The sequence below is a fragment of the Sardina pilchardus genome, chromosome 9, assembly GCF_963854185.1.
Source record: "Sardina pilchardus chromosome 9, fSarPil1.1, whole genome shotgun sequence".
NCBI classification, from domain to species: domain Eukaryota; kingdom Metazoa; phylum Chordata; class Actinopteri; order Clupeiformes; family Clupeidae; genus Sardina; species Sardina pilchardus.
The window spans coordinates 14,768,031-14,795,449 of NC_085002.1; the positions used below are offsets into that span (position 1 = coordinate 14,768,031).

The 27,419-nt window shown below is 46.8% G+C and overlaps 1 protein-coding gene across 1 annotated transcript in view; it reads right to left on the reverse strand.

The window, feature by feature from the left end:
* Window positions 1–27,419, reverse strand: part of suclg2 (succinate-CoA ligase GDP-forming subunit beta) — an 81,360-nt gene that overhangs the window by 19,579 nt on the left and 34,362 nt on the right. Inside the window, exons 4-9 of the mRNA XM_062545895.1 lie at window positions 26,600–26,690; window positions 24,543–24,695; window positions 23,879–23,968; window positions 22,139–22,235; window positions 18,695–18,856; window positions 17,132–17,274 (exon numbers count right to left, since the gene is read on the reverse strand). Of these exons, the coding sequence (XP_062401879.1) occupies window positions 17,132–17,274; window positions 18,695–18,856; window positions 22,139–22,235; window positions 23,879–23,968; window positions 24,543–24,695; window positions 26,600–26,690 (736 nt within the window). The remainder of the gene's footprint in view (window positions 1–17,131; window positions 17,275–18,694; window positions 18,857–22,138; window positions 22,236–23,878; window positions 23,969–24,542; window positions 24,696–26,599; window positions 26,691–27,419) is intronic.

The following is a 27,419-nucleotide window of genomic DNA, read 5'->3' on the forward strand; positions in this document are numbered from 1 at the left end:
GGTTGCAGCATGACTCAAGAGCTTGGTGATTTATAAAAGTCCGTTCTCATTGGGGAGGGGGGGAAACGATATTTTGAGCACAGTTGATGTGACAAACCTCCTCGGAATGCTTAAAAAAAGAAACGAGTTGCTCCGGCGGAATTTCAAAGGCCCTGTGGAAGGAAAAGCGCTTCGCTGTGGAGGGGCCTCGTGAGATTCTAAGCTGCAAATGCAGTTCGCAGAGCTCCCACCCTCGCCTACCTTTCTTCTTTCAATCAGCACGCAACTCTACCACAGCACTTCTCTCGCACAGCTCCGAGACCGAATTGCTTTATTAAATTGAAGGAATGCATAATCACTCCGAACGGCATACATAATCACCTCCGAGAGCAGCCACAACAAACCGGGGCTGAATATAAAAGACCAACACTTCCACTTTGTTCATAATGCTACTATGGTCAATCAAAATTAATTAATTCAAATGTATTCACACAGAAGGTCAATTATCCAAATGATTCTGATTCCAATTGCACCTGATCTTGGAAACCAATGAGCCTTTTAAAGGGCAGCTGCGGCATTTTTGCAAGGCAAATCATCATAGTTTAGTCACAGTTTAGAGATAACCCCTCTGTTTTTTCCCCCCACCCAAGTACAACCTCCTTGAAAAGGAGGTGCAACTGGCCATCTCACCCGATGGTCATAAACGGCAGATATTAAGCTAGAAATTGTCGACAGGCGACAGGACTGACAATGAGCTGGAGCCCAGTGCAAGTGACTATACTCTCAGTGTGCCAGAACCTACAGACAACAAGCACGGGAAGTCACAGGAGGTGAGGGATTCTGAGCGACACCCTTTGCCCGCTAGTCTTTTGTTCTCCATTTTTTTAGTGTGCACTTGACGTATTTCATATTTGTCGCTTTTTTTTCCCCCTTTTTTCTCTCCTTTGCTAGTGCCATCACCGTATTGCATCACGCTGCTCTCGTCTCCCCCTTGGTTTGGACGAAAGCGATAGGGGTTGGATGATTCAGAGGTCATACAAGGAGGAGACACAAGCAGAGCAGGTGGAGCCACCAACCACTGGTGCATTCAGCTCAGTACAGATGGGATGGAATGGGATGGGATGGGATGGGATGGTGTCTCTGTGTGTGTGTGTGTGTGTGTGTGTGTGTGTGTGTGTGTGTGTGTGTGTGTGTGTTGGGAGGGGTGGGGGGTATTTACGATGGGCAGCTGATGGATTCATAATGCTCTGCTGCCTTTCATGACCCTACAGGTAAATAAAGCACAGCACAACTCCGACCGTAAATTGCTATAAAAAAAGTGATCTGCCAACGTCCAAAGAACTCAATGAGGTTGCTGCAACCTATCCATTCACTGTGAAGAAATTCTATTTCAAAACATAATCTTCAACAGCAGCAGTGAAGTATGCACTACTTTCATACGAAGCCTTCTATCAAAGTATGGGAAAAGGGAGTATAAGGAGACAACTGACACTCTGCAGTCTTCGCTGCTTTTCCCCATATTTTGATGAGTCATATTTAGAATGTCATGATGCTGTATGTGTTCATATACAATTTTACGTAAGTGCAATGCATCTTCACCATGTCCTAAAGTTACCAATTTTACCCGACCATTCGTCAGAGAGGACAGCTATATCATATAAATTCATACAGTTGGTTATTAATGACCTCGGCAGCCTCAGAAAAGATCCCATAAAAGCTGAGAGGGAAACATATTTGTGCTCTATATTTAAAGGCAGCCAGGAAAAGCTGAGGCAAAACTGTCGAGAGGAACCCAATAATTCACTTTTCTGGTACTGTTTAGCTGGAGAGGCAATTTAGCTGGGATGAAATAACCCCTGAAAGCTTTAATCCTGATGGATGGAACACTATTTTGATATTGCATTTTCTCCCTCTCTGGACCCCCTCTAAAAATAGTTCCTTTTAAGACCGCTAATTTGTTATTCATCTGTGCGAATCAGTGAATCACAGCACTTATTGAAATGCTATGACTGGGGTCTGGCGTGACGCGGTTTGAACCAAATGAGTAATTTAAAAATTGATAGAATACACATATTGCAGACTCGCGCCACCCTCCCCTTCACCGTGGCGGCGGCGGCACAGGGGCCCGCGGAGGCTCGGCAGCCACTGCCAGAATACCGCAAATCAGGGCAAACAGATGGATGCAATCAAGATTTAATTTCCAAAGAGCTCGACATGGATACATACACTGATTGGATGTGTTGGGGAGCTTTTTTTTTTTTTTCCGCGGCTGAGCGGGGGGAGCCCCCGTGTGGTGTGTTCCGAGGCGAGAGATCATCAGCCGCGCCGAGCGATGGAGTCGGCCTCTGGCAGAGACGAGAGACCGGCAGACACGGCTCGTCTTCGGGACGCCCGAACGCGCGCCTCAGAACCTTTCGCGAGCGCGAGTGCGGCTGCGGCGCTAATCTGCATAACTCGAAGGCATATCAATTAGCCATTAAAGGTTTGCTCGGGAATTAGAGGGATCAGGGCAAAGCGGGGGAGCCGGGGCGAAGACACGCCGGTGCTTCGGAGCCCGAGAAAGTCGATGAAAGCCTCGAGCGGAGAGCGCTCCCTCATCCGACCCGCTCCTACCCTCTTCTGAACCTGAGCCCCGGCCCCGGTCCCACCCCACCCCCCCCCCCCCCCCCGCCCCCAACATGACATGGCAACGGCGTGTCTCACCACGGGCGAAGACGCCGCCTGCTAGCTCAACGGGCTAATGGTCGGGCTAATGAACCCCTCGCTTCCCACGGGAGAAGGTGGAGCCATGGCCTCAGTCCTGGCTGCAGCTACAGGATATTCACTAACAACCAACAACCACTCGCCAGCCCAAGCCCCCCACCCCCCCTGCTCCTCGCTCCTGTAGCGTGCCGTTTCGCCGAGTAAACACAGACCGACCCACCTTCATTCACCTACCTGAAGCCACCCCGTACCACTGTGCCTCCCCCCCAGAGCATTCCCCTGCTGTGCGGAGCAGATGAGGAGGAGGAGGAAGAGGAGGAGGAGGAGGAGAAGGAGGAGGCAGTGCCGGGAGCCCTTGTGGGGCCCCCTGAAAAGATGTGCTCCAGCGATTACGGAGAGAGACAGTTTTCTAATTATTCTGTCAAACATCAATCTGGCGGCTGATGCGGGGTCCTAGTGGCTGCTGATGGACAGTGTAATCACCGCAGCAGTTTTAAAATGGAGGAGCCGCCGCGCGCTGCCAGACAACCCCCTGACAGGAGGGGGGCTGAGAAATGGGAAATGTGAAAGGCTCTATCAACTGCCGCCGCAGCCCTGACCTGCCGAAAAACCAAAATCCCTTCAAGTACAGTCCCACTCACAACAGCCCAGGGGGAGGGGAGGGGAGGGGAGTGGAGGAGATGGAGGGTATATAAAGAAAAGAGTAGGGCTTTTCGAGAGGAAATCCAGGATTACATTCGAAAAAGTCACTCCTGACATCAGGTAATCCGCCCACATGCATGCATGTCCATTGGTTGACCAAACAGCAATATGAGCAGCCCCCCCCCCCCCCCCCACTCCCCTCTCCTCCCCAAAACATGCATCACTGACAGCACACATTGGCTTTCAGTTGTTTTTTTTATTTTTTTTTATCATTAAACAGCACCCCTATGATCCAGAGCGGAGTTCTGTGGGGTGTAACAGCTTGCTCAGGGGGCGCGTGTTGCTCTCGCAGGGGTGAGTAATGAGGGGAGAGAATGCAGCCATCTCCTGTCCATCTCAGCTGCCGTCTGACAGCAGCAGATGCTCCTTCAGATACGGCGGGACATGAGGGCATGTCGAGCACTTCCTCTTTTTACGACGGCTGATAGCGGAGCCAAAAGGGATGAACGCACGGAAACAAACACTTGTCTGCAAAAGCCGGGCGCGGCAGCGACAGAGATAGCCGTGATTTTCGAGATATATCAAACGCCAAATGGCTGGCAGGTAATGGGACAATGCACCTTGAGGTTTCACATATAGGGGTCATGGGTACTCGTACGGGCCATTTCGTTTTTTTCGGCTTATTTATTTAAAACGTCTCCCAGCTTGCCTGTCGTCTCCGCGGAGCGCTACACCTTTCAGACAGATGAGTGCTGAAAGTGAGACTCAAGCAGCTCCACTAGCATCTAATGAAAGAAACATTTCAGGTAAGGCTCATCGTCTTCCCCATTACCCAGGCAAAGAGGTGTACAGATCAGACAAGTGCCTCATATCAACTCGGGCAGGCAAAAGCCAATTACAGTGACAATAATCTCTCTGAACTGCAGTCAGTGTGGCTCCGCATGCACAGCAAACAGCAGAAGAGGAAGAGCAAACAGCGGGTCTGAAACCCCCGATGTAATACACAGAGCTGGATCGTGTGTCAGATCCATCTCGTCCACTAAACGACTGTTGCCACTTCTCATTGATCGTGCTTATTTCGGGACAATGGTAATTCTATTTTTTAATACAAACGATCAGATGGACAGACATTTATATCACTTGAAAGGCTTCTTCTTTTCTGAGGCGAGTTTTCGAAGCCATGCATTTCTGTTCGTCCCTTGTGCTACAGCAAGGGGACACTTCAGCAAGGGACAGAAGCCAATATGACATTAGCGAAGCCTTTGGGAAAACCGTCGTGGACCTGTCTGGTCTCATCAAACATGCTATAAGTCATCAGATTAATTATGGCCTGGACCCAGGGTAGGAGAGTAGCGTCAGGGGAGAAAGGCTGGCCCCTCTTTTACAAGCCCTATTTTCCAGATCTACACAGCAGGAGGGGCTGGGATGGGTTAGGCCTGGTTCTGATCCTGCATTATGACAGCTGAGGGGACCACCGGCCTCTTTACTGTGTGACTGTGTATTACACTGACATCTATTGCAAACAGCTTCAACGTGCTGAGGATTTGTCGTGATCGGAAGAATACAGTAGGTCTGTTTTCTCAGTCCAATGTATTGTCATCTGCCTTGTACAGTACCAGCAACTTGGTTTGAAAAAAGCGACGCTTGCAAGGCAAGGCAAGGCAAGGCAAGGTGAACACAATGGCAATACATGCTGATAACCTTCAGTTATGATTAGCAGTCTTGCTGGTTGTTACCTCTGTTGGTTCAATACAATAGCATGCTCCAAGGCACTTAAAGTGGCTGGTTGTCATCAAAGACTTTTTCGCCGAGCCATTAAACACAAAAGGCCTTTACATCTACAGTTCAGACAGACAGACACGCATGAATGGCACGGCAAAATGAAGGCCATTGTGCATACGGGCCATAAACCATGGCAGGCCCATGGGTTAACAGTAAAGAGACGATCAGACTAGTAGTATGCAGAAGACAGGCAGTACAAGCTGCTTCTTGGTGCTTATGGTTCAGATGACATGAAATGGTTGGCAGTCAGACGGACGGAGGGTTGCAATTAAACGCTGAGACAGCATCTGGGGCATGCCCTGATGTTGCCGTGACTGAACGAGAAGAGTGGACCACTGACTTGGTATTAATGGCAGTGGACGAGCTTTTCCCGGGAAATGAACAGAACTGGAAACTCCCGTGCTTGAAGCAGGGGCCACGGAGACAGTGGCGACGCACAGTGTGGATTTTAATGAGCCCACACACTGCTGAAAAGTATCTGGAACATTTCCCTTTACATTTACAAGTACAAGCTTCTGCGGGTGTGGGGGGGAGGGCATCATGACGCGAATAGGGTCCAATAGGTGGACGGAGAACGAAGTGAACCCACTAAGACAAGATTATGCATGAGAAGAGCATCACTTTAAATTGTCAATAACTGGGGAAAGGGATCCATATGAATGTCATCATATATTTCATTTTAATGGAGCTGGGTTGAGGTCCAGTGAAATGATGGCAGATTGAGAGGAACAGACCCAACCCATAAACCTTTTCTATGCATGCCGGCGCACAAGTACTGCTGTCAAGGAAATGTACTATAAGCATTAATACTTTATTAACTGTGAAACAAGACTGAACGGCTCCCTCACCTCTAACAGTTATCTGAAAGGTCTACGGATGTTATGCAGTGGAATAATTGCTAACATGACCATTCCTATCAACTGCAAAATGATTCAATCATACAAAATGATTCAATGAACACCCTTTGGAATTAGAGATGAAACAAATGAGTCATTGAGTGACTTGACCAAACCAGGATTTGTGATGGATATTCTCTGTTCCCTTGATGTGACATATCGCAATATGATAAATCCTCCAGGGGGATTTAATAGCACATATCATCAAAATACAATCCTTTCCCCATACCTTTAAATGTCAACCAGGTATTCCCTTTCACACTTCAAAGCTTTATAAAGGGTATCATGACATGGATCTTTGATAATAATAATAAAAAAAATCAAGATTCATATGGACATAAATCATTCATAACATCTACCTCAGCAACATCACAGCTACAAGATCGGTCCAGAGGTGATTGGGCGTGATGTCTGAAAGCTTGGCCACTTCACTATTTGGATGTGACAAGACCAGTGAAACTGAACCGCTCTGTGGTATACGCTGTGGTCTACACCATCGTGGTAGCTGTGGTGGGGGTGGTGGAGGTAGTGAGAGCTTATTTAGCGCCCAGACGTGACCTAAGGTATGAGAGCTCATCGGCTAGCTTATTTTCTTGCCCCCCTGGCCCCCCGATATCAGAACTTCCTGGAGCAAGTCAAAACTTTTAGCTCACCTTCACCTACTCGCAATTACATTTTTATATGTCTCTGGCCTTGGTGGGGAGAGCGCAGGAGGTGCCCGAGGCACAGGAGGGATGGGGGGAGCAAACAAAGTGAGAAAAGGAGAGAAACAGAGTGAGTGACTGGGTGGATGAGAGAGAGAGAGAAAGAGAGAGAGAGAGAAAGACAGAGAGAGAGAAAAAGAGAGAGAGAGAGAGAGAGAGAGAGAGAGAGAGAGAGAGAGAGAGAGAGAGAGAGAGAGAGAGAGAGAGAGAGAGAGAGAGAGAATAGAAAGCAGAAGCAAGTGGCCCAACTCTTCAACCCCTTCCTGACTGGAGCTTTGGCGCGCCACGGGGTCACGTTCGCTCACTGATGGATTGCATTCCCCTTTTGATGATCCCAGGGAGTCTGTGGCTACCCCACAGTGCTCTATCAGGGGCAGCCATTGACATGACGGAGGGCTCCACGGCACAATAACTGTAAGAGAATGGCTCAATTAGTCCAGACGCAATCTCGGGGTCCGCTATTGATCTCGGTCCACAGATGAGGGATGGCAGGCGAGAGACTTTTCAATCAAACGTTTACTTCCAAGGAGCTCCGGTGGGAGCGCAACAAAAGGGAGGGAAATTCTATCGATTAAAAAACAAAACAAGAATGTCGCGAAATGTGAATTCAACGTTGGCATTCAGTTTCGTGGACGTCAGTCCCCGTCCCCTGCAACGCCGCATCTTTTAGTCGTATTTTTGTGTCCGACATCGTCGAGTGGCTCTAAACAGCCTGTGGTTCTATCAGATTTGCCTTGTGGACCTATTGATCTGACCAAACGCAATGCTTAACGAAAAAATTAACCTTCAGTGAAAACTGAAAACACCCACAGCGCTATTTTACACCACTACTGGGAATGTCTGATAACATGTAGATCACAAACTAAAACTTCAGCAGAGATGTGAGTGAATAAAAAAAGCCACTTTTTAACTGTTCTAAAGACCAACTCACATTGACACAAGACCTCAAACACGGCACTGTTTATTTGCTGAGAGACTTCAGGCAGTTTCTTTGGGGATTGCGTTCATTGATCACGGCATGCACAAACACAAACGGTGCAATGCAAATATTTCATGTGCTGTCATGCTAATCAAGGATGGTGTTCCCAAAGATTGTACACACATATTGGACACCAGTCCTTTGAAACAGGATTAAATGTTCATTTGCACAGCAGTAGACTTATTAATGCAATCCTCTGTCTTGAACATAGCAACTAATGTAGCCAGGGCCCAGAGGGGCTAGATGCTGTGTACATGAGCCCTGGTGTTCTGCGGTCAAAACAAACCATGGCTGCTCTTTATTGGTTATAAAGAGCATAGCCTACTGTGTGTCTTTGAGTCTGCATGCAGGAATCAAAGACAGTGTGTGTATGTGTGCACATCTCACAGATGTGTGTGTGTGTGTATGTGTGTGTGAGTGAGAGAGAGAGAGTATTAGAGGGAGAGACACACTAAGAGAAGGAGAGTGAGAGAGAGAGTGTGTGTGTGTGTGAGTGTGTGAGAGAGAGAGGGAGACACACTGAGAGAAGGAGAGTGAGTGTGTGTGGGCGTGTGTGTGTGTGTGTGTGTATGTGTGTGTGAGTGAGAGAGAGAGAGTATTAGAGGGAGAGACACACTAAGAGAAGGAGAGTGAGAGAGAGAGTGTGTGTGTGTGTGAGTGTGTGAGAGAGAGAGGGAGACACACTGAGAGAAGGAGAGTGAGTGTGTGTGGGCGTGTGTGTGTGTGTGTGTGTGTGTGTGTGTGTGTGTGTGTGTGTGTGTGTGTGTGTGAGTGAGAGAGAGTGTGAGTAGCTGTGTGAGCTGGATGCATTCCAGGCCAGGGTCTCATCTGCCCCATCAGTGCCACATCACTGCTCTTGGCAGCAGGACAGACATGCAGCAGTCCAAACAACAACAACATCCCAGGGCTCCAGCCAACAGCAGGGGACCAGCAAGCCCAGCACAGAATCACCCACCCACCCACCACACACACACACACACACACACACACACACACACACACACAGAGAGAGAGAGAGAGAGAGAGAGAGAGAGAGAGAGAGAGAGAGAGAGAGAGAGAGAGAGAGAGACCACCTGGAAGCCTTCACCTCTTAGCATCCACACACAGACCACTGGATGAGTCCACCTCTTCCCTCCCACCTGCTCCTTAATCAGCTGACTGGTTCAGACTTAACAACAACAACCACAAGAAAACATTTCTAGACATTTAGAGAGCGCTTTTCTGGACACTCAAAACGCTTCACAGTGAATAGGGAACCTCGCTAACCCCCACCAAAGTGTAGCACCCACCTGGGTGATGCACAGCAGCCATTATGTACCAGAATGCTCACCACACAAAAGCTCGAGGTGGAGAGGGAGGGAGTGAGTGAGTGAGCAACAGCTGATGTTTTGGTTGCGGTGGGGGGAAAGAAAGCTAAACAAAAAAAATTGAAAATGATTGAAATGCTAGTCTTTAGTTATACAATTGAATTGAATTTGTATAAAAAAGAACACCCACCGATTTACTAACTCATTTTCATATACTGTGAGTTTCAATCTAAGATTGAAGAATGAAACAAATGTTGTAAAAAAAAGACTATAAAGAGACTGGAGACACAAAGCAAACATTATGGTTCCAGTGCTGCAACAAAATATGCACGCAATCACAATTTAGAGTTAAAAGCTAGCATACCCAACACTGTTATAGTCAACAGGCTGTGTTAACAAGCAAATAAAATGCAGTATGGATCACCCTTGCTACACTGCCTTAAAATATCATTAAGTGGTTCTGGACAGGGGGCCCAGACATTGTGCCAAAACTAAAACCAACAGAAATCCAATAGACACAAGAAAAGAGTTCAAGGCAATGTGGTGGTGATGACAAAGCAAGGGGAGGGGAGGTAGGGGGAGTTGGGGAGAGCAGGAACTGCGCCCCAGCTGAGCGGTGTTGAGGATCATGGAGCGGAGTCTGACGTGTGTCAGATCTGCGTGCCCACGATGCCCAACGAGACGACAGGTGCCCGGGCCGATGGAGAGGAGGCTGGCGCACGCACACAGGGCGCTTCATCAACTCACCGAGAGGCCGTCTCCAGCAGAGACAACAAACCTAGGCTGGCTCCCGCAGCTTCAGGACCACCCGCCCACACACACACACACACACACACACACACACACACACACACACAGACTTACACGGACACACACACACACAAAACCATCCACTCAGTCACTCTCTTTCTCTCTCTCTCTCACACACACACAAACAACCATCCACTCATATTTTCTCTCTCTCTCTCACTCTCACTCTCACACATACACACACACACACATAAACACACAAACACACTGCTCTCCACTAGGCATCCTGGCTTGATTAGAAGGACCTGTAGCTGAGTCCATCGCTCTTCGTGCCAGCCAGGCACATAAAAGTAGAGGCCGGCGTGCCGCCGCCGCCGCCGAAAAGCAGAATCGAATGAAAGGAAGAGAGGGAGGAGAAAAAAAAGCAAAAGGGAGAGAGAGCGTGGAGAGACAAAGCTAATTAATGACAGACGCAAGCTCCCTCCGCCGCTCGTCCACAGAGTCCTTTTTAAAAGAGCGAAATGGATGAGCTGGCACCTCCCTGCACCGCAGGAAGAAGGGAACATCAACAACAACAAAAAAAAAACCCGAACACCGCCCGTCCTCCTGGACGCTGTGCTGCTGGCTGAGTGCTGGCTGAGTGCTGGCTGAGGCGCTTCAGAGAGGGACACCGAAGACTGATGGCATGCCGCACTTGAAATGGGGCCCAAAAGTTATTAAAATTCTAACGTTCCTCCTTTTCCTTTTTTTGTTGTTGTTGTTTTATACAGTATATAAAAACAAGGTGCGGCTCATCTTTAACATCTCCTCTTGTCTTCTAGTTTAAAAATACCTCTTAACTCCTATCGTTTATTCATTTGCACATCACCTGTGTTTTCTTTTCATCGTTATTTCTTTCTCGTTTCACTCCTCCTTGCATTCTTTCTCTCCCCTCAGAGTCTGTGGGGAGCGTCTTGGAATGTTATGTGTCAGGTAAGGAACACCTTTTGCGGAAATTGTGAGTGAGTGCACGAGCGAGTGAGTAAGTGAGAGATTGAAGGCCTGCGGAGGTGAGAGTGAGATCACACTGCGGCGGCGAAATAGCGATTCGCAGGGGAATGACACCTCAGGTAGCTTTTCGAGAGCAAAGCCATGCAGATGCCGAAAAGAAGAAGCCTGGCACCGATATTAACAACAACATGTTTTTGTTTCTGTGGCACTGTCGGCGTGAACTCACCACCACCAAAAGAGTCAAATGTCATTTTCAAATGTCTCTACATAAAACATATTTATTTACATTGGTAGTGCTGACAGACCTGAGCCAGTGTGCTCCACTGCATAGCCCTGACTGTGCATTAGCAGTAAACCAAGATAGATAGACGTGTTAAAAGTGCCAACATTGTTCTGTGCATAAGTAAGGGATAACGTATAGAATGCTGGTAATTATTGGGAATATAAGTCCCGACAGGGCAAACAGGACTCCGACGCGCCACACCGTTACTTAGCAACGGTCTGTTATCAAGAAATATCAGACCTCCGAACGTTGGGAAGGCCTATTCAAGTGAATGGAGCATTCTGCAGCATTACAAACAGCCATGTAATAAGCTTACGATAAATCATACATCACGGATATAATGATAATAATAATGATAATAATAATGAGGCATACGTGTGAAGATTAAGCTCAGATGAAGAGCTGAGAAGGAAGCCCAGACCAGTCCTCCAAACACATTTAGTAAATTAGTTATACCTTTTCAATCTGCCCTGTCAATTATATCTATTATTGTTTTATTTGACTATTTATTAATTTGGTGCATCAACACTTGTTGATCGAACCTAAAACTAAATGTCCAAATCCGACGCAAGCGATTTCAATTTCCTGATATGAATAAGGTTGCCTCTAGCCTGTTAAGTAAAGATAAATAGGCCTAAATATCTCAGACATTCTCATTGTGGTCATATACTGTACCTGCATGCCAAGGTAACTCTCAAGCAATTTACCAACCTTGAACAAATGGAAAAAGGCTTTGAGAAAGCCAGGCGCTGACTGTGGGCCTGTTTGGGACTGAGTGCCCGCTCCTCAGCACGCACTTCAGCTGTGAACTGTGTGACAAGTTTGTTCAAGCAGCGTTTCAACGTGAGAGTGCACTCGCCTGTGTTTTATTTAAAAAGTAGAGTTCAAATAGCACTATTGTACACACACACACACACACACACACACACACACAGACTAGCACAGACTGTGCGCGCGCACACACATTATAAAATCAAACAAACACCACCACACACACAAAAGCAAGCAAGCAAGTAAACAGCAAACAACACACACACACGCACACACACACACACAAACATTAAGTGCTGCTGCTGGCATTGATGATCAAAAACAACAGACACTACTCCACCCTCCGCAGAACTCTAAAAGTCTGGCAGCACTGGCCAGAGAAGGTCAGGCTGCTCTTTCCTTTCACATTAACCTCCTGTGCTTCCTGCCCATATGGACTGGCACACACAAACTAATCAACCCCGCCATACTACGCCATCTAGCAACCACAATGCTCCTTTTCATCTGACTCTAAATTGCAATACATCTTTCAGGCTTTACATAATAAAGCAACCTTGAAATCTGAAAGCCTGCAGCGTGCAGCGACCAAGGCAATGGGATGTCAAAGGTATAGACGCAGCACAGGTACACAACCGTGAATAAAACACTTTCCCCATTCAGTCGTTCATTGCATCCATAACAGGGCCTGCTTCTTTGACCTGACCAAACAGAATGTGTTGGAAGGATACGCAAATGGATGAACAGTACTGTGTTGGTGGCCTTGCAGTTTCCCCTACCACCGTTCTCCTGGCGAGACCTCCTGATCTACGGCGGAGGCTTGGCCATTGCTGGAACCAGCTCTCTTAATGATCCCATACCACACACACAGACTGAAAGGGCTTCTTTTCACAGCCCTGTTCGATTCCAATCGCATCCACCTCGACTCTGTACACAAACTGCTCATTAAAAGATTAGAGAAAAGGGACATAGATGAACACACACACACACAACACAAACACACACACACACACACACACACACACACTAAATGAATCTGGAAATGAATAGCTACCCAGATGAAAGAAGCAGAAAGCCTTGCTCTTTCCACAGGGCCCACCCCAGCTCAGTCATTAGTCTTTACGGTGCCCCCCTCCCCATCATCTGTTCCTTCATTTACTGCCACATCCACCTACAGTACTCTTAACTGCCCCCCCCCCCCCCCCAAGCATGGCACACAACTGCCAGGCCCCCAGGACACAGGGAGGGGGGGGCAGGCACGATGTGGAGAACGCTTACGGATAACCAGGTGTTCCTAGATGCTCAAGTTCGTTAGTTGAGGTGAGAATGAGAAATCCATCTATGGCGCCTCACACGCTTTTAAGACTGGGGCGAGGCGGGAGGGTGCGGGGTTGGGGGGGTGGGGGGGGGGGGGGTGGGGGGGGGGGGGGGGGGGGAGTTGCGTGTCATGCCGGAGGAGTGAAAAAAAGTGTAAGAATAAAAGACGTAGGGTGAAAGTAGCTCCTCTCCGAGAGTGGATGGGATTAATGTGAAAGCTGCAGAACTGCAGTGTGATGTCTGAAAAATAGAGCGCCTGTCCCTGACACTTGTCCCAACGGGTCTCTCTCTCCCTCTGTGTGTGTGCGTGTGTGTGTGTGTGTGTGTGTGCGTGTGAGAGAGTATCTATGTGCCTCTGTCTCCCTGTGTGTGTGTGTGTGTGTGTGTGTGTGTGAGTGTCCGTAATGCTGGGCTGGGCTGGGCTGGGCTCAGTTCAGTTCTACTGAGTTGAGCGCAGCATGGCCGGTCTGTGCCTCCATCATTGGCCAGGCCTTGAGCCTGATGCTGTGCCTCTGGCCTCCTGGGAGGGATTAAGTGCAGCGAGGCACTGAGGTTGGGGTGTGGGGTGTGTGTGTGTGTGTGTGTGTATGTGTGTGTGTGGGGAGGGGGGGCAGTCCAACAGGATTTCCAGATCAAAGGCGTGGGCCAATCACTCACCACGGCTCCTGTGCAGCCGCGGCCTCTGCACACAGTGAGAAGGGCTCTTTGAATGTATGCAGGGAGTTAATAGGGCGCATTTGTGTGAAAACGTGACCGGGCTCAGCCCACACCCCCTCACCACCACCCCCCCCCCCTCGGGGAGGAGTATGGAGTCGATTAAACACATCTCCATCGCCCCCATCCTCCCTATCCCTGGGGAGGCATAAAAAGTGAAAAGCGAAAAGTGCATACCTTCATCCCTACGGGCAGCCATGTGTGAGTAAGGCCCACGTGCAGCTTTGTTTCTCGCCCTCTTGCACGCATCCCCCCCCCCCTCCCCGCACACAAAACACACACACACACACACACACTTCAGGTGGAGGTCAACCCAACGCTCTGGTGCTAATGTGCTGGTTTGCACATCGTATTCATTTCCCCTTCCTATTCCGATCTGCTCAACCTTGATGCTGAGGTGAGCGCGGCCTTCAGTCTGTCGGCGTCGTTCGCACATTGTTCCTCGTTAGCCTTAAACAGCACATCGCTGAGGGGCCCTTTACAGCCTCGCTGAACTGGTCGAAATACTCACAGGTGACAGTTGCCTGCACGCGCGCCCTCATCATTCGCCGGTCTCAGAAAAATGCCTCCCTTGTGTGGTCCTTCCACACTTTACACACACACACACACACACACACACACACACATAATGAAATACAGTACAAAATGGCTGTGAGCAAAGGCATTCATTTCACACATACCTCAGCCACTGACAGGCAGAGGTGGTGACTGTGCATTTGTGTGTACTGTAGCACATAGGCCTAGTGACTTTCTTTCTCTTTTCCCCCCGGTGGGTGTGTTCTACTGTTGAGCGCCCCGGTCAAAATAATTCAAAAAGAAGAAAGCCCGTTTTCCAGGCCAAACTGTGAATCTCGTACCTTCAGGTACCGGCTTCTGACATGATCTCAATTTTGCCTCTACAGGAAAAAACAACACCTGCCTATGCAAGTGGTGTGTATCTAAACTCCTAAACAGTTGAGTTTAATTTCAGTAAAAAAAAAAATGCATTTAGTCTTCTCTGATCAGACTACCTGAAAGCAGTTTGAAAACATATGCTAGGGTGCAAAGTGGTTGGTATGCATTACTTTAGGTGTTGGATGTGTGTGTACACTATACTGTACGTCCTTTCTAAGAGCAGGAAATGACATCAGTGCTGTTTGCCTGGAAAACGTTAGCTGGAATTAGCTGGCATGCTCATGGAGCATTTTTCACACCACACGCCGGAGTGGCCTCATTGGCTGCTCATGCGTCCCTTCATGTGTCACACGGTCACGCTCCACCGCTTCCAGAGCTGGAGCTTTCTCAACTCGTATTACTTTACTGCGATAGTCACTTCCCATCATTTATTGTCATTCTGTCGGCAGTTATCAGAGCCCTGATAGCCTTAGTGGAGATAAAGGCACTATTAGAAGCTGAGTGTTGGTTAAAAGCTACAGTTGGCCGTATTATAGGGGACTGAAAACTCGATGCTTTAGTGCCTATGATCTCTAGTAGCATTGATTTGTTACTATTATTTTATTGATTTTGAACTTTTGGCATCCTACATATCCATGCTTACTTCTGGTGTTAACATCTTTATCATGGAACAGTTATGAAAATGCTAATTACATAGTTTTGATAGTTAATTGACAAGATGCTAAAACATCAAAGAAAGTTTTTGGCATCTGTTGTGCCATTTTGTTGGGACACAACAGCAATGTTTATGCCAACTGGGTCCACAGACAAAGTATGATTTGAGAAGAACTGATGACTAACGGAGGGTATGTTTGGGAGTCCAAAAAAAGAGTAAAAAGGGAAAGACAGAGAGAAAAGACACGTAAACATAATCACCAACAGTTAAGAGTTATGGCATGAGGAAAAAATGCTAATGAGTATCTCATCATGCCAGGAGAGGAATAATTATCATCCCTTCCTCAGATCTGAGGTGGCCTAGTGTCCCACTCTGAAATTCAAATGGAGCTGAGCACAGGTTCAATGTCAGCCCTCTCTGGCTCTGCCAAACGGAGAGAGCCTCTCCTTCCCTCGACACTTCCAGAACGCCAAAAGCACACACATATGTTTGGAGAAGTCTGACTCGAGTCCAGCAGCTTGAAAAACACATTGAGCACTAGAGTAACACAGGCATACATAATTCATTTTATTTTTTAATACTAGTGACTGCTTTTTTGTTGCCTATGCAGCATTCGTCTCCATTACAGCTCCTGCTTGACAGGGTAATGAATGGGTTTGTCCATGTAGTCAGATCAGGGCATGAGACACACCTCTTGTTTGTTTTCCAAGAGACTGTGATAAATCCATGGTAAAAAACCCCCCCAAAAACGAATACATATACCGGTACTCATATTTATCCGATACATCAAAAGCTTAAGTGTTTGACTTGCCTTCCAATTTTTTTAAGCGTGTTTTTTTTTTTTTACTGGCATATTTTTAGCATATTCCTACCACACATCACAAAGATTTGAACAGAGTGCTCCAGTATGCTACTTGATGAATGCTCATGCAGTCAATCTGAGTTGTCGTAAAGGAGGCGAGCAGGTATGCCTTAGTCACAAAATGCATTTCCACCAATTTCCTTAAATAAATGCACCCTCATGTCAACAGCAGTGCCTCACTCCTGTCTCAGGGCAGGGAGTAATAGGGTGACGGGAGAGCCCGAAAAAGTGAATTCGCTGGCAAAGAGGTGGCAAACAATAATAGTAAATACTTCAAGTTGGGAAGAGGTGATAATTAGTGACTCGAGGAGGGTGTCCCGATTTTCTCCTTGTCAAGACGGTGACTTAAGGACCAACATTCAGAATGATGTGCGGCGTGCTTAAAGCAGCGTTGGAGGCTGACAGCATCAGAAAGCAAAACACTCATCGGAATGTTTTTTCGGTGGAGTTACATGATACGATGGAGTCTTACACCAGTGAGGCAACTGAAATAAACAAACAGCTGTTGTGTGAGAGCTGGTTTTCAACCGTCTTGCCTTTCCTTGTCAAGATGAGCTCTAGGATATGTGCACTGCTGAAATAATGACTTGAGGAAGACAAAAAAAACACCCACTGCACACTGTGTATGCAGTTGTAATTTTCCTGCAGTCACTAATGACTGCTCTTCCCCGGAAATTAATCACATCCTGCATTGTGCCAACATTGGTAACAAAACAGTCGGCTCAAGTGAGTGTGCACTTAAAATCTTTGTCAGGTTCTTTAAAACGCAGGATGAGTTGCGAGGGATGCTTTGCTGCACAATGCTGCATTAATTAAGACACCGCTTTAATGCAAACATCTATCAGCTTGATGCTCTCGGAGGAGGAGAGAAAGTGCAGATGAGTGCTTTGTAGGGTTCAGACATACCTTCGGATCGGCAGTGAGGAGCTTGAACGCCTGGTACACTTGATTCTCCTGCACGCCACCCCCAAGATCCAGGAAGTTGGCAGGTTTGCCTCCGTGGAGGTCAATGATGTCACAGGTTGCCATGGCAAGGCCAGCACCATTCACTGAGGGAAAGAATCAAAATTGATCTCAGAGAAACTGCTCGACCCAAACCTCAGCTAACAGGTCAAGGGGGAAAAAAAGTCAGTAACAACATCCTGTTTCAATTGGTGGTCTTAGTACGAAAAACAACCACTGCAAAGTGTTCAGACTAATGACATCATTCCACAACAATTAGCAGCATATTTGTAGACAAAGAATCACCTCGACACACTGACTGCAATGTCTTCATCAAAAACAACAAAACAAAAGCATAACACAGAAAAAACAGGGAGGAGAGGTTCAACTAGAAAACTATGAAACTATGAATTTAAGAGACGGAATTGAGACTACTTCCAGTGAGAGTGAGCATGAAATGCCATTAAAAACGAATATGTAATGTCACATGGTATATTAGGAGATGAAAAATGTAAATAAAGAATGGAAAAGAGTGGTACTTTTTTATTTCAGAGTTATATCTGGTTTTTAAAGAGCTCTTTAGAGGAAGTTGTTACAGAGCATTTTAGTCTGCCTACCCAACACTTTTGGGGCTGCCGTGTTGAACGAGAGCCAAGTGATTCGTCCCCTTCCCGCTAAACCCAACAAGCCTTGCTACAAACGTCTCACCTCATTTGGTTTATTGGAACCGAACGAGCATCTTGGCAAGCGCCCTGAAAGAAAATCTTGATAAAGGGAAATTCACTTTAAAAGCTGTCACTTTGCTGGCTTACAAAGCCTTTCAAGGAACCCATCTGGTCTGAGCTGTGTACGCTTGCTTTTTTTCTTTCCCTTCTTCAACAGCTCCTCTGGAGCCAAAGGAGGCGCTAACCTGTGCTCTTTCTTCTGGGCTAGGCTATTTTATGCCTGTTGTGTGTGCGCGTGCATGTGTGTGTGTGTGTGTGTGTGTGTATGTGCTTGTGTGCTGGGGAAAGAGACGTGTTGCATCACCTAAGGCACCACTGCACGGTATGAGGAGACAAAAAAAAAAAAAAAAGGCGCTTTGATTTACAGTGCGGGGACACTTTAATGAGAGTGCTAACAATCCAGCTCACTTGAGGATTTTTGGAGGGTTCATGCTAATTAGAAGCCATTGGATACGGCAGGTTCCTTCTGGAGTTGTTAAAAAGCCGGTTATGAATGTGACTGGATCCGAGCCCACTGAGAGCTGTCTCCACTTAAGCTTGATTTGCATGACGCCCTTTGTGGAAGAGGAGAAAGTTTCAAATAGCAGAGACGTGTGTTTGTGTGCGAGTATTTAAAAGACAGGGAGAGAAGGACAAAAATGTAAGCGAGATGGAGAGTGTGTGTATGAGCGAGTGAGGGAGACAGCGAGAGAGAAAGAGAGAGGGAGTGTGTGTATGTGTGTGTGAGAGAGAGAGTGAGTGAGTGAGTAAGAAAAAAGGCAAGAAGAGGGGGAGCGAGAGAAAAGCTGTAGGCAGAACTCACCAAAGCAAGCGATATTTCCATCTAATCCAATGTACTTGAGATCATACTTTGCGGCTTCCGTCTCAGTGGGGTCGCTCTCAGTCATGTCGTCCATGGCAAAGATGGCCTTCTGTCTGAACTCGGCATTGTCGTCGAAGTTGATTTTAGCATCAAAGCACACCACTATAGAATAAGGGGACAGCAGGAAAGAGAGAAGACAGCAACAAAGAGAAAAAATGAATCATATTCTATTCATAAAACTTACAAAAAAAAAATTACTTATTCATAGAAGTCCAATAGAAAACACAAAAAAAATGCCAGATGAATAATGCACACATTAATCTCATCTTTTGTTATATTTAATTCACTAGCATAGGTGATTATGCATGGCTAAATGGAGGCTACGGTATGAATAACACTCACTGCCTAAATCATTTATGAATAGGCAACATAGAAAGCAAATAAAATTTCTACAAGCACCGCCTACTAAGACAAACAATCATACTCTGGTGATTTTATGACCAGAGAGTATTATTGTTTGTCTTAGAAGGTGGTGGTTGTAGAATTTTTAAATGGTGGACATCCTTGAAACACCATCTGCAAAAAGGAATAACATTTCACACGAGGCTATGGATAAGCCTGTAGCAACTGGCCTGTATCAAAAAATACTCTCCAGTCCTCTTTTATAGCTGGGAGAGAAAATAGCCATGAGTAAAATTGTGAGGATTTTCTTTCTCTTTTTCACTTAAAAATTCACCGGGCTGGTCGTCCTCCGTGGGATTTGTACTCTCCTCCATAACGCCATCATTTACACGCCGGTGACTAGAGTCTACCATCTATCAATACTGGATAACGGCCCCGAGGAAAAATGAGAGGAGATCCCTCTGGAGCCAACAGCACATCCCTGCTGTAATGGCTCATCCTTGGGATATACAGCCGGAGCTGATGGCCCCAGACATAATAAAGGCTCTGATGTACACGCTCCCCCCCCCCCCCTCCCCCTCGATACGGAAAGAAAAATAGCCCGAGAGCGACGCCGACGCTAACTCTAAGTCGGAGCCGAGTCGCACGCAGGCCGGCGGGCGGACGGACGTGCCGTCTCCGCCGCCGTGGTGAAGGGTTCAAGCTCCTTTTGTGATCAGCATACTCCCCGACTATAGCGGAGACTCGTCCTCAAGCACACACTTGTCTTGTTAAGTGTCAAAGTTTATGAGCCGGCTGCATCTGATTTCTTAAGCAGCTTGTGCAGTATAGGCAATGACTGTGGGTAAGTTTTATCGGGGAGTGGACTTTAAGAGACAGTATTCATACTTGATGGCCCATACCATTTTGCTGGAGCAAAAACATCTGTGGGATGCATCTATGGTATAGCTTGGCCAGGAAACTGTATGCATTCCTTTGTCATAAGACGACCTGTGGCAGTCTCCAGACAGTGTGATTACCTTAATATAAGCAACCAGGTCCAGGTTCTTTCCAGTGAGTCTGGCATTTTGTTTGAAGGTGATTTTTAGTTATTCCAACATAAAGTTACAGCACATACAGGTACTGCATGAAGGGACGGATGCTGATGCAAACCTCCTGAAATAGTGTGGTGCTGCTATAGTAACAGGGGATGCTCTGGCCAGCTTTCCGACAGACGTGGTGACTGCGGGAGCACAGCTATCCTTTTAAGGTGTGACACGCGTGCCGAATAAGTTGCAGGTGGGCATGTGAGGATGCCAGTCCTTCTTAAAAGTTTGGGTCTCTGCTGCTGGCCTCTCCCCGAAGCAAATAAAGTCATTTTAAGGTAACTTAGGCTGTATTAACAGATGTGTGCTCAAAAATATGTGTTCAAAAATACACATGTATTCACAAATAATACACGTGTTCAAAAATATAACTGCAACAATTTCAGCTCAAATAGCTGTATAACATAATTAAACCGTACATTTATTAAGTATATTATGTGGTATCCTTTGACAAGAGGACCTGACATCAACCACTAGACATGTTTCATCTTTCCATGGTTAAAACAAGGCTTCCATTAAGCGAGGCCTCTGGTTCTGATATAGGAGGTCATTTCAGAAGTCTGCTTTGAGCTTGCGGCACATGAGCAGCTCTAGCAGCAGTCTAGCTGTGACTTGATGGGATTATATTTCAAGGTGATTATGAGCCTGTGATTGAAAGGTAGGCATGAAGACCATTCATAGAACTCAACTATGCCTGGAGATATCGAGGATAGAACCACTATAAATGGTCCTGTGGGTATCCAGGAAATCAAAAAGAGGGGGAAAAACCCTATAAGCTAACAATAACAGCAATGACAACAAACAAACCCACATGATTTAAAACAAACAAACAAACAAAAAAGGTAGATGATGGAACGACTGAACCCATCACGGATTACAGTCTAACCAAAAACCTAGAACTCCTACTGTAGCTGTCTAATGCTACAGTGCTACAGCCCTATGCAATGGAGAGAGTTGATGTTAACTGTTAATCAGGATTAACACAGACGGCTGTGCCCAGCAAGGAGGCTGTGCTCTACTGAACCTTGAAAAAACCTGTTGCCAAAAAGAGTTTATTAAAACAGCAGCAGAATAAAAGTAACATCACATGTAGCCAACATCATAAAATACACTAACAAAACAGTTGACAATGCTTTGGGCTTCATCCAATTAATGCAATTTCCTCCTACATTGTTGATGTGCAGCACTATCTCAGTAGGAACATAGATCTACAGCAATCGACAACTAAATCAATAAATCTACAAAAGGCAGGAAGTCTACAGAGTATTCATCATGGGCCTGAACACCGCTGTGGCCTAAAGGAAGCTCTCTCAAACAAGTAAAAACACATCTTACAACGGTATAAACTCCGAAAGAGCTGAGAATCCCCAGGATGACCAACAGAGGATGCACGGGCTATAGAGGGTGATTCATCTTCCAGGAGAGGCTTCTTTTTTTGGGCCTCTCTAAGATGGAGCGATGGGAGAGAGTCTTCGAGCATAGTGCCCTGGAGGACCAACTCATTATGCCTGGGAGTGCTGTAGCACATGAAATAGTGAAGGATGTCTGGACTGTCCCCAGTGCCTTTATCCACTAGGGGTTTTGTGTATGATTTTAAAGCTGCAGAGATGGCTGATACAATTTGACGACACCACTAGCAGAACATCCGACGTCTAGACCAAGATCTTACCAAGATTCCATCAGTTTGCTTTTGTTAACTTTTCATCTAAATTCTTAATCAGAATAATAATAAGAAAGGTGATGTGTACATGCGAGTAGACATCCCTTCGCCACATCTTAGCTCCATCAAGCCTAACCAAGCACCATGGGACTCACAGAGCCAGCCAGCCAACCGGCCAGACAGACAAACAAGAGCTTTCTGCCGTGGCAAAGGGCGAATTGAAGATTGAGAGGGACAAAGAGAAAGAGAGAGAAAGAAATAAAGGTGGGGGGAAAAAAACACAAAAAAAGGTGTTACCTTGTCCTTCGGGAGTCTCGCCCAGCGGATTGACTTCGACCTGAGTGGCGTCGACTTTCAGGAACAGATCATAGAGCCTCTTAATCTGATCCGCTGCCTGCCAGATCCACAGAGAGACAGTAATTACCCCACTACACATAGAGACGCGTGCAACGCCAGGCCTCGCCACTGCTGCACAGCTGAAAGCATCGCAGTACATAAAACGCCTCAAAACATCTTCAAGCCTCACATGATAAGAGCATCCTTGTAGGATCAGATTGGCCAGTGTGATCTCGGACACTGAACATGGGCACTTACATTTGTAATTAGTCTTTAAATTGCGTGCTTCACTGCTTGAGACACTTCCTGCATACGTCGCTCTATATACTTAATAAATCATCAACGAAAGAACAAAGAGAAACAGTAGCTCACACTCAAATCGTTTGGTATGGCTGGTGGTTGTCGACGAGCTATGCGGCTGCTTCTCTTTATCAGAGTGAGAGTGGAAGTGTGATAACCATTCAGTGCTACGGCGCATTATTCTCTAAAGTGCTTTATGAACGACTGTTGCTGCAACAAAGCATCCGATTCTCAAAGATACAATAGTTAAAATGACACGCTTCTGTGTCCCTCTTCCGACGGGCGGCTCGTTTGATTATGAAAGCACGCTGACAGCGAACATTGTAGTATGCTTCTCCCTTCACGCACACAAGCAAGGCGTTTTTGTCACCTCAAAGAGCTTCAAAAGCTGCAAAGTTATTTAAACTACATTCCCCCCCCCCCCCCCACGAAAAAGGCGCCTCAATTATCACTGAGTGGAGCAGACACTCGACGCCAACGTTGCCATACCAAAGAGACAGCATTAGTTGAAGCGAGCTGACGCGGCAGGCACGTGGCAAATTATTTCTATTTCCGTAGGCGACTCCAAATCAAGCCTGTTTGTGATACAGCCACAATCAAGTGGCACGCAGAGAAATCTCTCTGACTCTTGTTTATTTCATTGCTTTAAAACGCATTCATTAAGCCGATTTATATGTTTTGTGCATTTAACAATCTGAACTAATTTGATTTTTATGGTGCTTTGGGTACAGTTGTAGGATTTACTAACATGGCATAGTGCCACTAGACAAATGGCGGAGATGTCTTGGTGAAGAGGTGAAGGGAAATGCTCACTGAACAACGGTAATCAGTAGCAACTTTTATCTATAATTAAGACAGTGACCAATTCCATATCTAGTCCATAAAGATCAGCTTCTGAGAAGAACCTTTCTAGCAGCTGACTTTAGATATCTGGTCTTGTCTACTTAAGAACTTGTCTACTTAAAAATGTACAGGAATATAAGCATGTATATTAAACCTTTCTTCTGTGTTCACAGTGGCATGTTTTATTGATGTCTCCAATGATAACGATTGCTATGGATACTAGTCTTCACACAAAGAACAAACAATCATGCCTGTAAATATATTTACTGTACCACATCCACATGAGATAAATGCAATTTGTTTAATTAGCTTCTCTTTCCATGTTTATTCTAGAAGAAAATGGGTTAGATTGGCTACTATGGCACTGTCCAATCTAACCTTTGCTTTGCTGTCTTAGGTCTTAGCAAAGCATTGCATTTACATACTGTAGAATTGCATTTACATAGCATTGCATTTAGAGACTAAAACAAGACTGTGGTTGGTGGAAAAAAAGGCTTTCCCTGTGTAGACTTCAGTGAGTAGAGAAAAGTGGTTGCATATCAAGGCTCGGGCGATTACCTGTCTCTCCAGAGGTCCTTTGAAACCCAAATTAGCTGCCATACGCAGTGCCTGGTCATCTCGTACCCCTTCAAAAATATCTATGACTTCCTGTAGCAGGAGGGGAAGGGGGGGGTGGTTTGTGGAGAGAAAGAGAGAGAGACAGAGAGCGCAAGGCCAACATCAGCCGTAATTTGACACAAAGTGGATATTAAATCATGAAAGCAGCAATTAAGAGGTGGCAATCCGCCAGACATGGAGAACAGAGAACCCAGGGCCCTCGCCATGGCTTTATAATTACCCTCCCATCTCACAGAGATCAGTCAGAGAGGAAACGGCACTCCCAGCGACAGGAATGGGAAAGGATAATGGGCTTTACTGTGATCTTCTGAACATACTGGCAGAGTGAGCAGTCTTCAGTCACAAAGACAGAGAGAGAGAGAGAGAGGGAGAGAGAGAGAGAGAGAGAGAGCGAGAGAGAAGGGAAGAAAGACAAAAAGACGGGAGAAGAAAGAGGCTGGGGTCTTGCCACGGGCTGTGGGCAACGAAATGGCCACATTCCCGTCAGCAGCCTGGGGGCTTTTGTGTGCGTGTGTGCGCATTGGTGCATGGCCATGTAGTCTCCATGACGACGACGACGACAACAACAACAACAACAAACAACCAACCAACCAACAATGCCTACCTTGAAAATCAGCTCTGGGGTTTTGTCGGCCACCTCCTCAATGTCCATGCCGCCCTGCGGACTGCCCACCATCACCGGGCCGTTGCACGCGCGGTCCATGAGGATGGCGAAGTACGTCTCCCGGGTGATGTCCAGGGCCTCGGCCACCATCACCTGAGCGGGACAGGTGGAGCGGAAATGAGTCAGGGGTGACGGCACTGGCGGAATGGGCCGCGCCGCGCTCTCTACGGCTGAGCAACGCGGAAGCCTCTACGGAAGCTACGAAATGCCAAGCGAATGCGGGAGAGTAGCGAGACGAGACAGACATTACACGACTCTAAACAAGGGGGGGGGGGGGGGGGATAGCAGAGCAGGAGGGGGCGAGGGTGGGAGCGCGAGGCCAAGCGAGGCAAGCAGGAGACGAGAGAGGGCTTTTTATCTACCGCCGCAGCACTGGCTTACTGCAAATGCTCTTGTTCTAACACCTCACAAATGAGAGTTAAATGAGACTGAACAAACAACTAAAGGATGAGCCTCTCTCTTTCTCTCTCCTACCCCATTTCTCTCTCTCTCTCTCTCTCTCTCTCTCTCTCTCTCTCTCTCTTTCCCCTACCCCATTTCTCTCTCTCTATCCCTCTCTCTCTCCCCCTCCCTCTAGTGCTGTCCTGGCATGGTGAAACGGTTTGTGAAGTCTGGAGAGGATTGTGGCGGCATTGTAGAGTGAATAAAGCCACATTATACAGATCGGCTACAATGGCAGACCAACAGCTTGCCTGAGTGTACACACAACCCCCCCCACCACCACCACCATCACCACCCTCGCCTACTCAGGGAAACAGAGGATGACAACGCAATTACAGCCTTTTAAGAGGGCAGATATTCAATCCCCAGTGCCATGTTCGAGTGGACGCTCTCGCTTGCCATATTTATTACCCCGATGCTACACCCCGATCGGAAGGAGAAGGGGGGGGGGGGGGGGGGGCTGAGGGGGAGCAGAGAGGAGCTTAGAGTGGAGAGCAGATATCTGCCAGAGAACACAATCGATTTCATAAACAGCCACCCTGGTGACTCGGGCTGGAGGGGGGGGGGGAGCTCGATTGGCTCGAAGACACACATGCCTTCAGACTGGAGAGAAAGACTGTGTGTGTATAGTGTGGTGTGTGTGCATGTGTGTGTGTGGGGGGGGGGTGAGGGGTGAGAGAGAGAGAGGAGAGAGAGAGAGAGAGAGAGAGAGAGAGAGAGAGGGTGGGGGTGGGCATGAGCTAGTATTTATCATATTTCACCTCAACTGTTCTCATGTCCCAACGTGACATCTTTCAGATAGCTAGCTGCAAATCTTTCTCTTTGTCAACCATCACTGTTTGGGGGGGTAACAAATGTGACACTCATTTGATCCCTTCTGTTCACTTTGCAGCCAGGCAGGGGAGAGCTGCCAGGTGTCCAAGCAGCTACTGGCAAGCAAAAACACACCTTAATGGGGAGCTCTAGGCAATATTTCACAACAGGGGGAAAGGAGGAAAACACACACACACACACACACACACACACACACACACACACTAGCTGAGGGCAAGAAGGCTTCATTACCTGAAAATGTGTTTTGTCTGCTTTTTTTTGTATGTTTTGTTTGCTTATTTGCTTGGGGAGGGAAGGTTGCCGTGTGTGTGTGTGTGTGTGAGTGTGTGTGTGTGTGTGTGTGTGTGTGTGTGTGTATGGGTGAATAAGAGAGAGGGAAATGATATTCTTACTTGTTAGTGCCACATGGAAATGACTGTTTACTCACCTCTTCCTCAAAGAGGACCTGACTCGCATGCATTATTTATGGCAATGAACCGTGACACAAAACAACATAAATACCAAAAATATACGATCGCCAAAAAACAAACAACCAGTTGGCAAATAAAGATGGGGAAAAGGTCAAGGGACAATACGACTAATGCATCACTGTCCTATAATGGGACAGATACATAAATAAACAGTATGGTTTAGAACCGACTGATTTTAGCCTGAAATGAGTGTATACAGTATGTGAGCAAAATGACCTTCCCTGATCGTTTGTTTTGGGTGGTCAGACTTACCGTCTTGACTTTGACTCCCTCCTTTGGGGTCTGTTTGGTGGTGAGGCTGTAGCCGAGCATCCTGTTGGCCAGCTCTCCCACCACTGCTGGGCTGAGGGGAGGAGGGAGAGAGGGAGAGGTCCACACACACACACACACACACACACACACACATACACACACGCACGCAGATTGTTATTCAAACAGTACAGACTGTGTGTGTGTGTGTGGAGGGGGGGGTCTCCCCAACCTCTGCTACTATGGCTCTTTTCCCCTTAGCTAAAGTTTAGTTGTTTTCTCACTTTTGTGTTTGTTTAGTGTTGTTCAGCAGTCTTTGTTATAATAATAATACAAAAAAAAGGTGCCTGGAAAGGCTGCATTGCATTTTGAGAATCCTTCCAATATGTCTACACGTCTCTTTAAATAAGTCTCCACAAGTCTCTGCCCATCTGAGCGCTGTTGGACTCATTCCATGCTCTCTCTGTTTCACGTTTTGCTGGGAATATAAATGAAGGCTCCGGTTTTTGTTCTCGTTTTGACAGATAGAGGCGAGACAGAATCGAGTAAACATCACTGTCCTGGGAAACGCAACTTTATGATGTTTCTGTGCTTTTCTTCCAGCTTTCTATTTCTTTCTCTCCCTCTTCCTTCTCAGCCTAGTTAGCCTGAATATGGAAGTAGGGTGACAGTGATGTATGACGTGAGCGTTTATCATAAATCAGGCCTTTTTGCCTGACCTCTCACAGGTACCTGAACGAACAGTGCTCTGGAACACTGGTCCCAAAGACACAGTCTCCATTTTGTGACTCAAACATGCCCATTTATAGTCTATGCTTTGCCA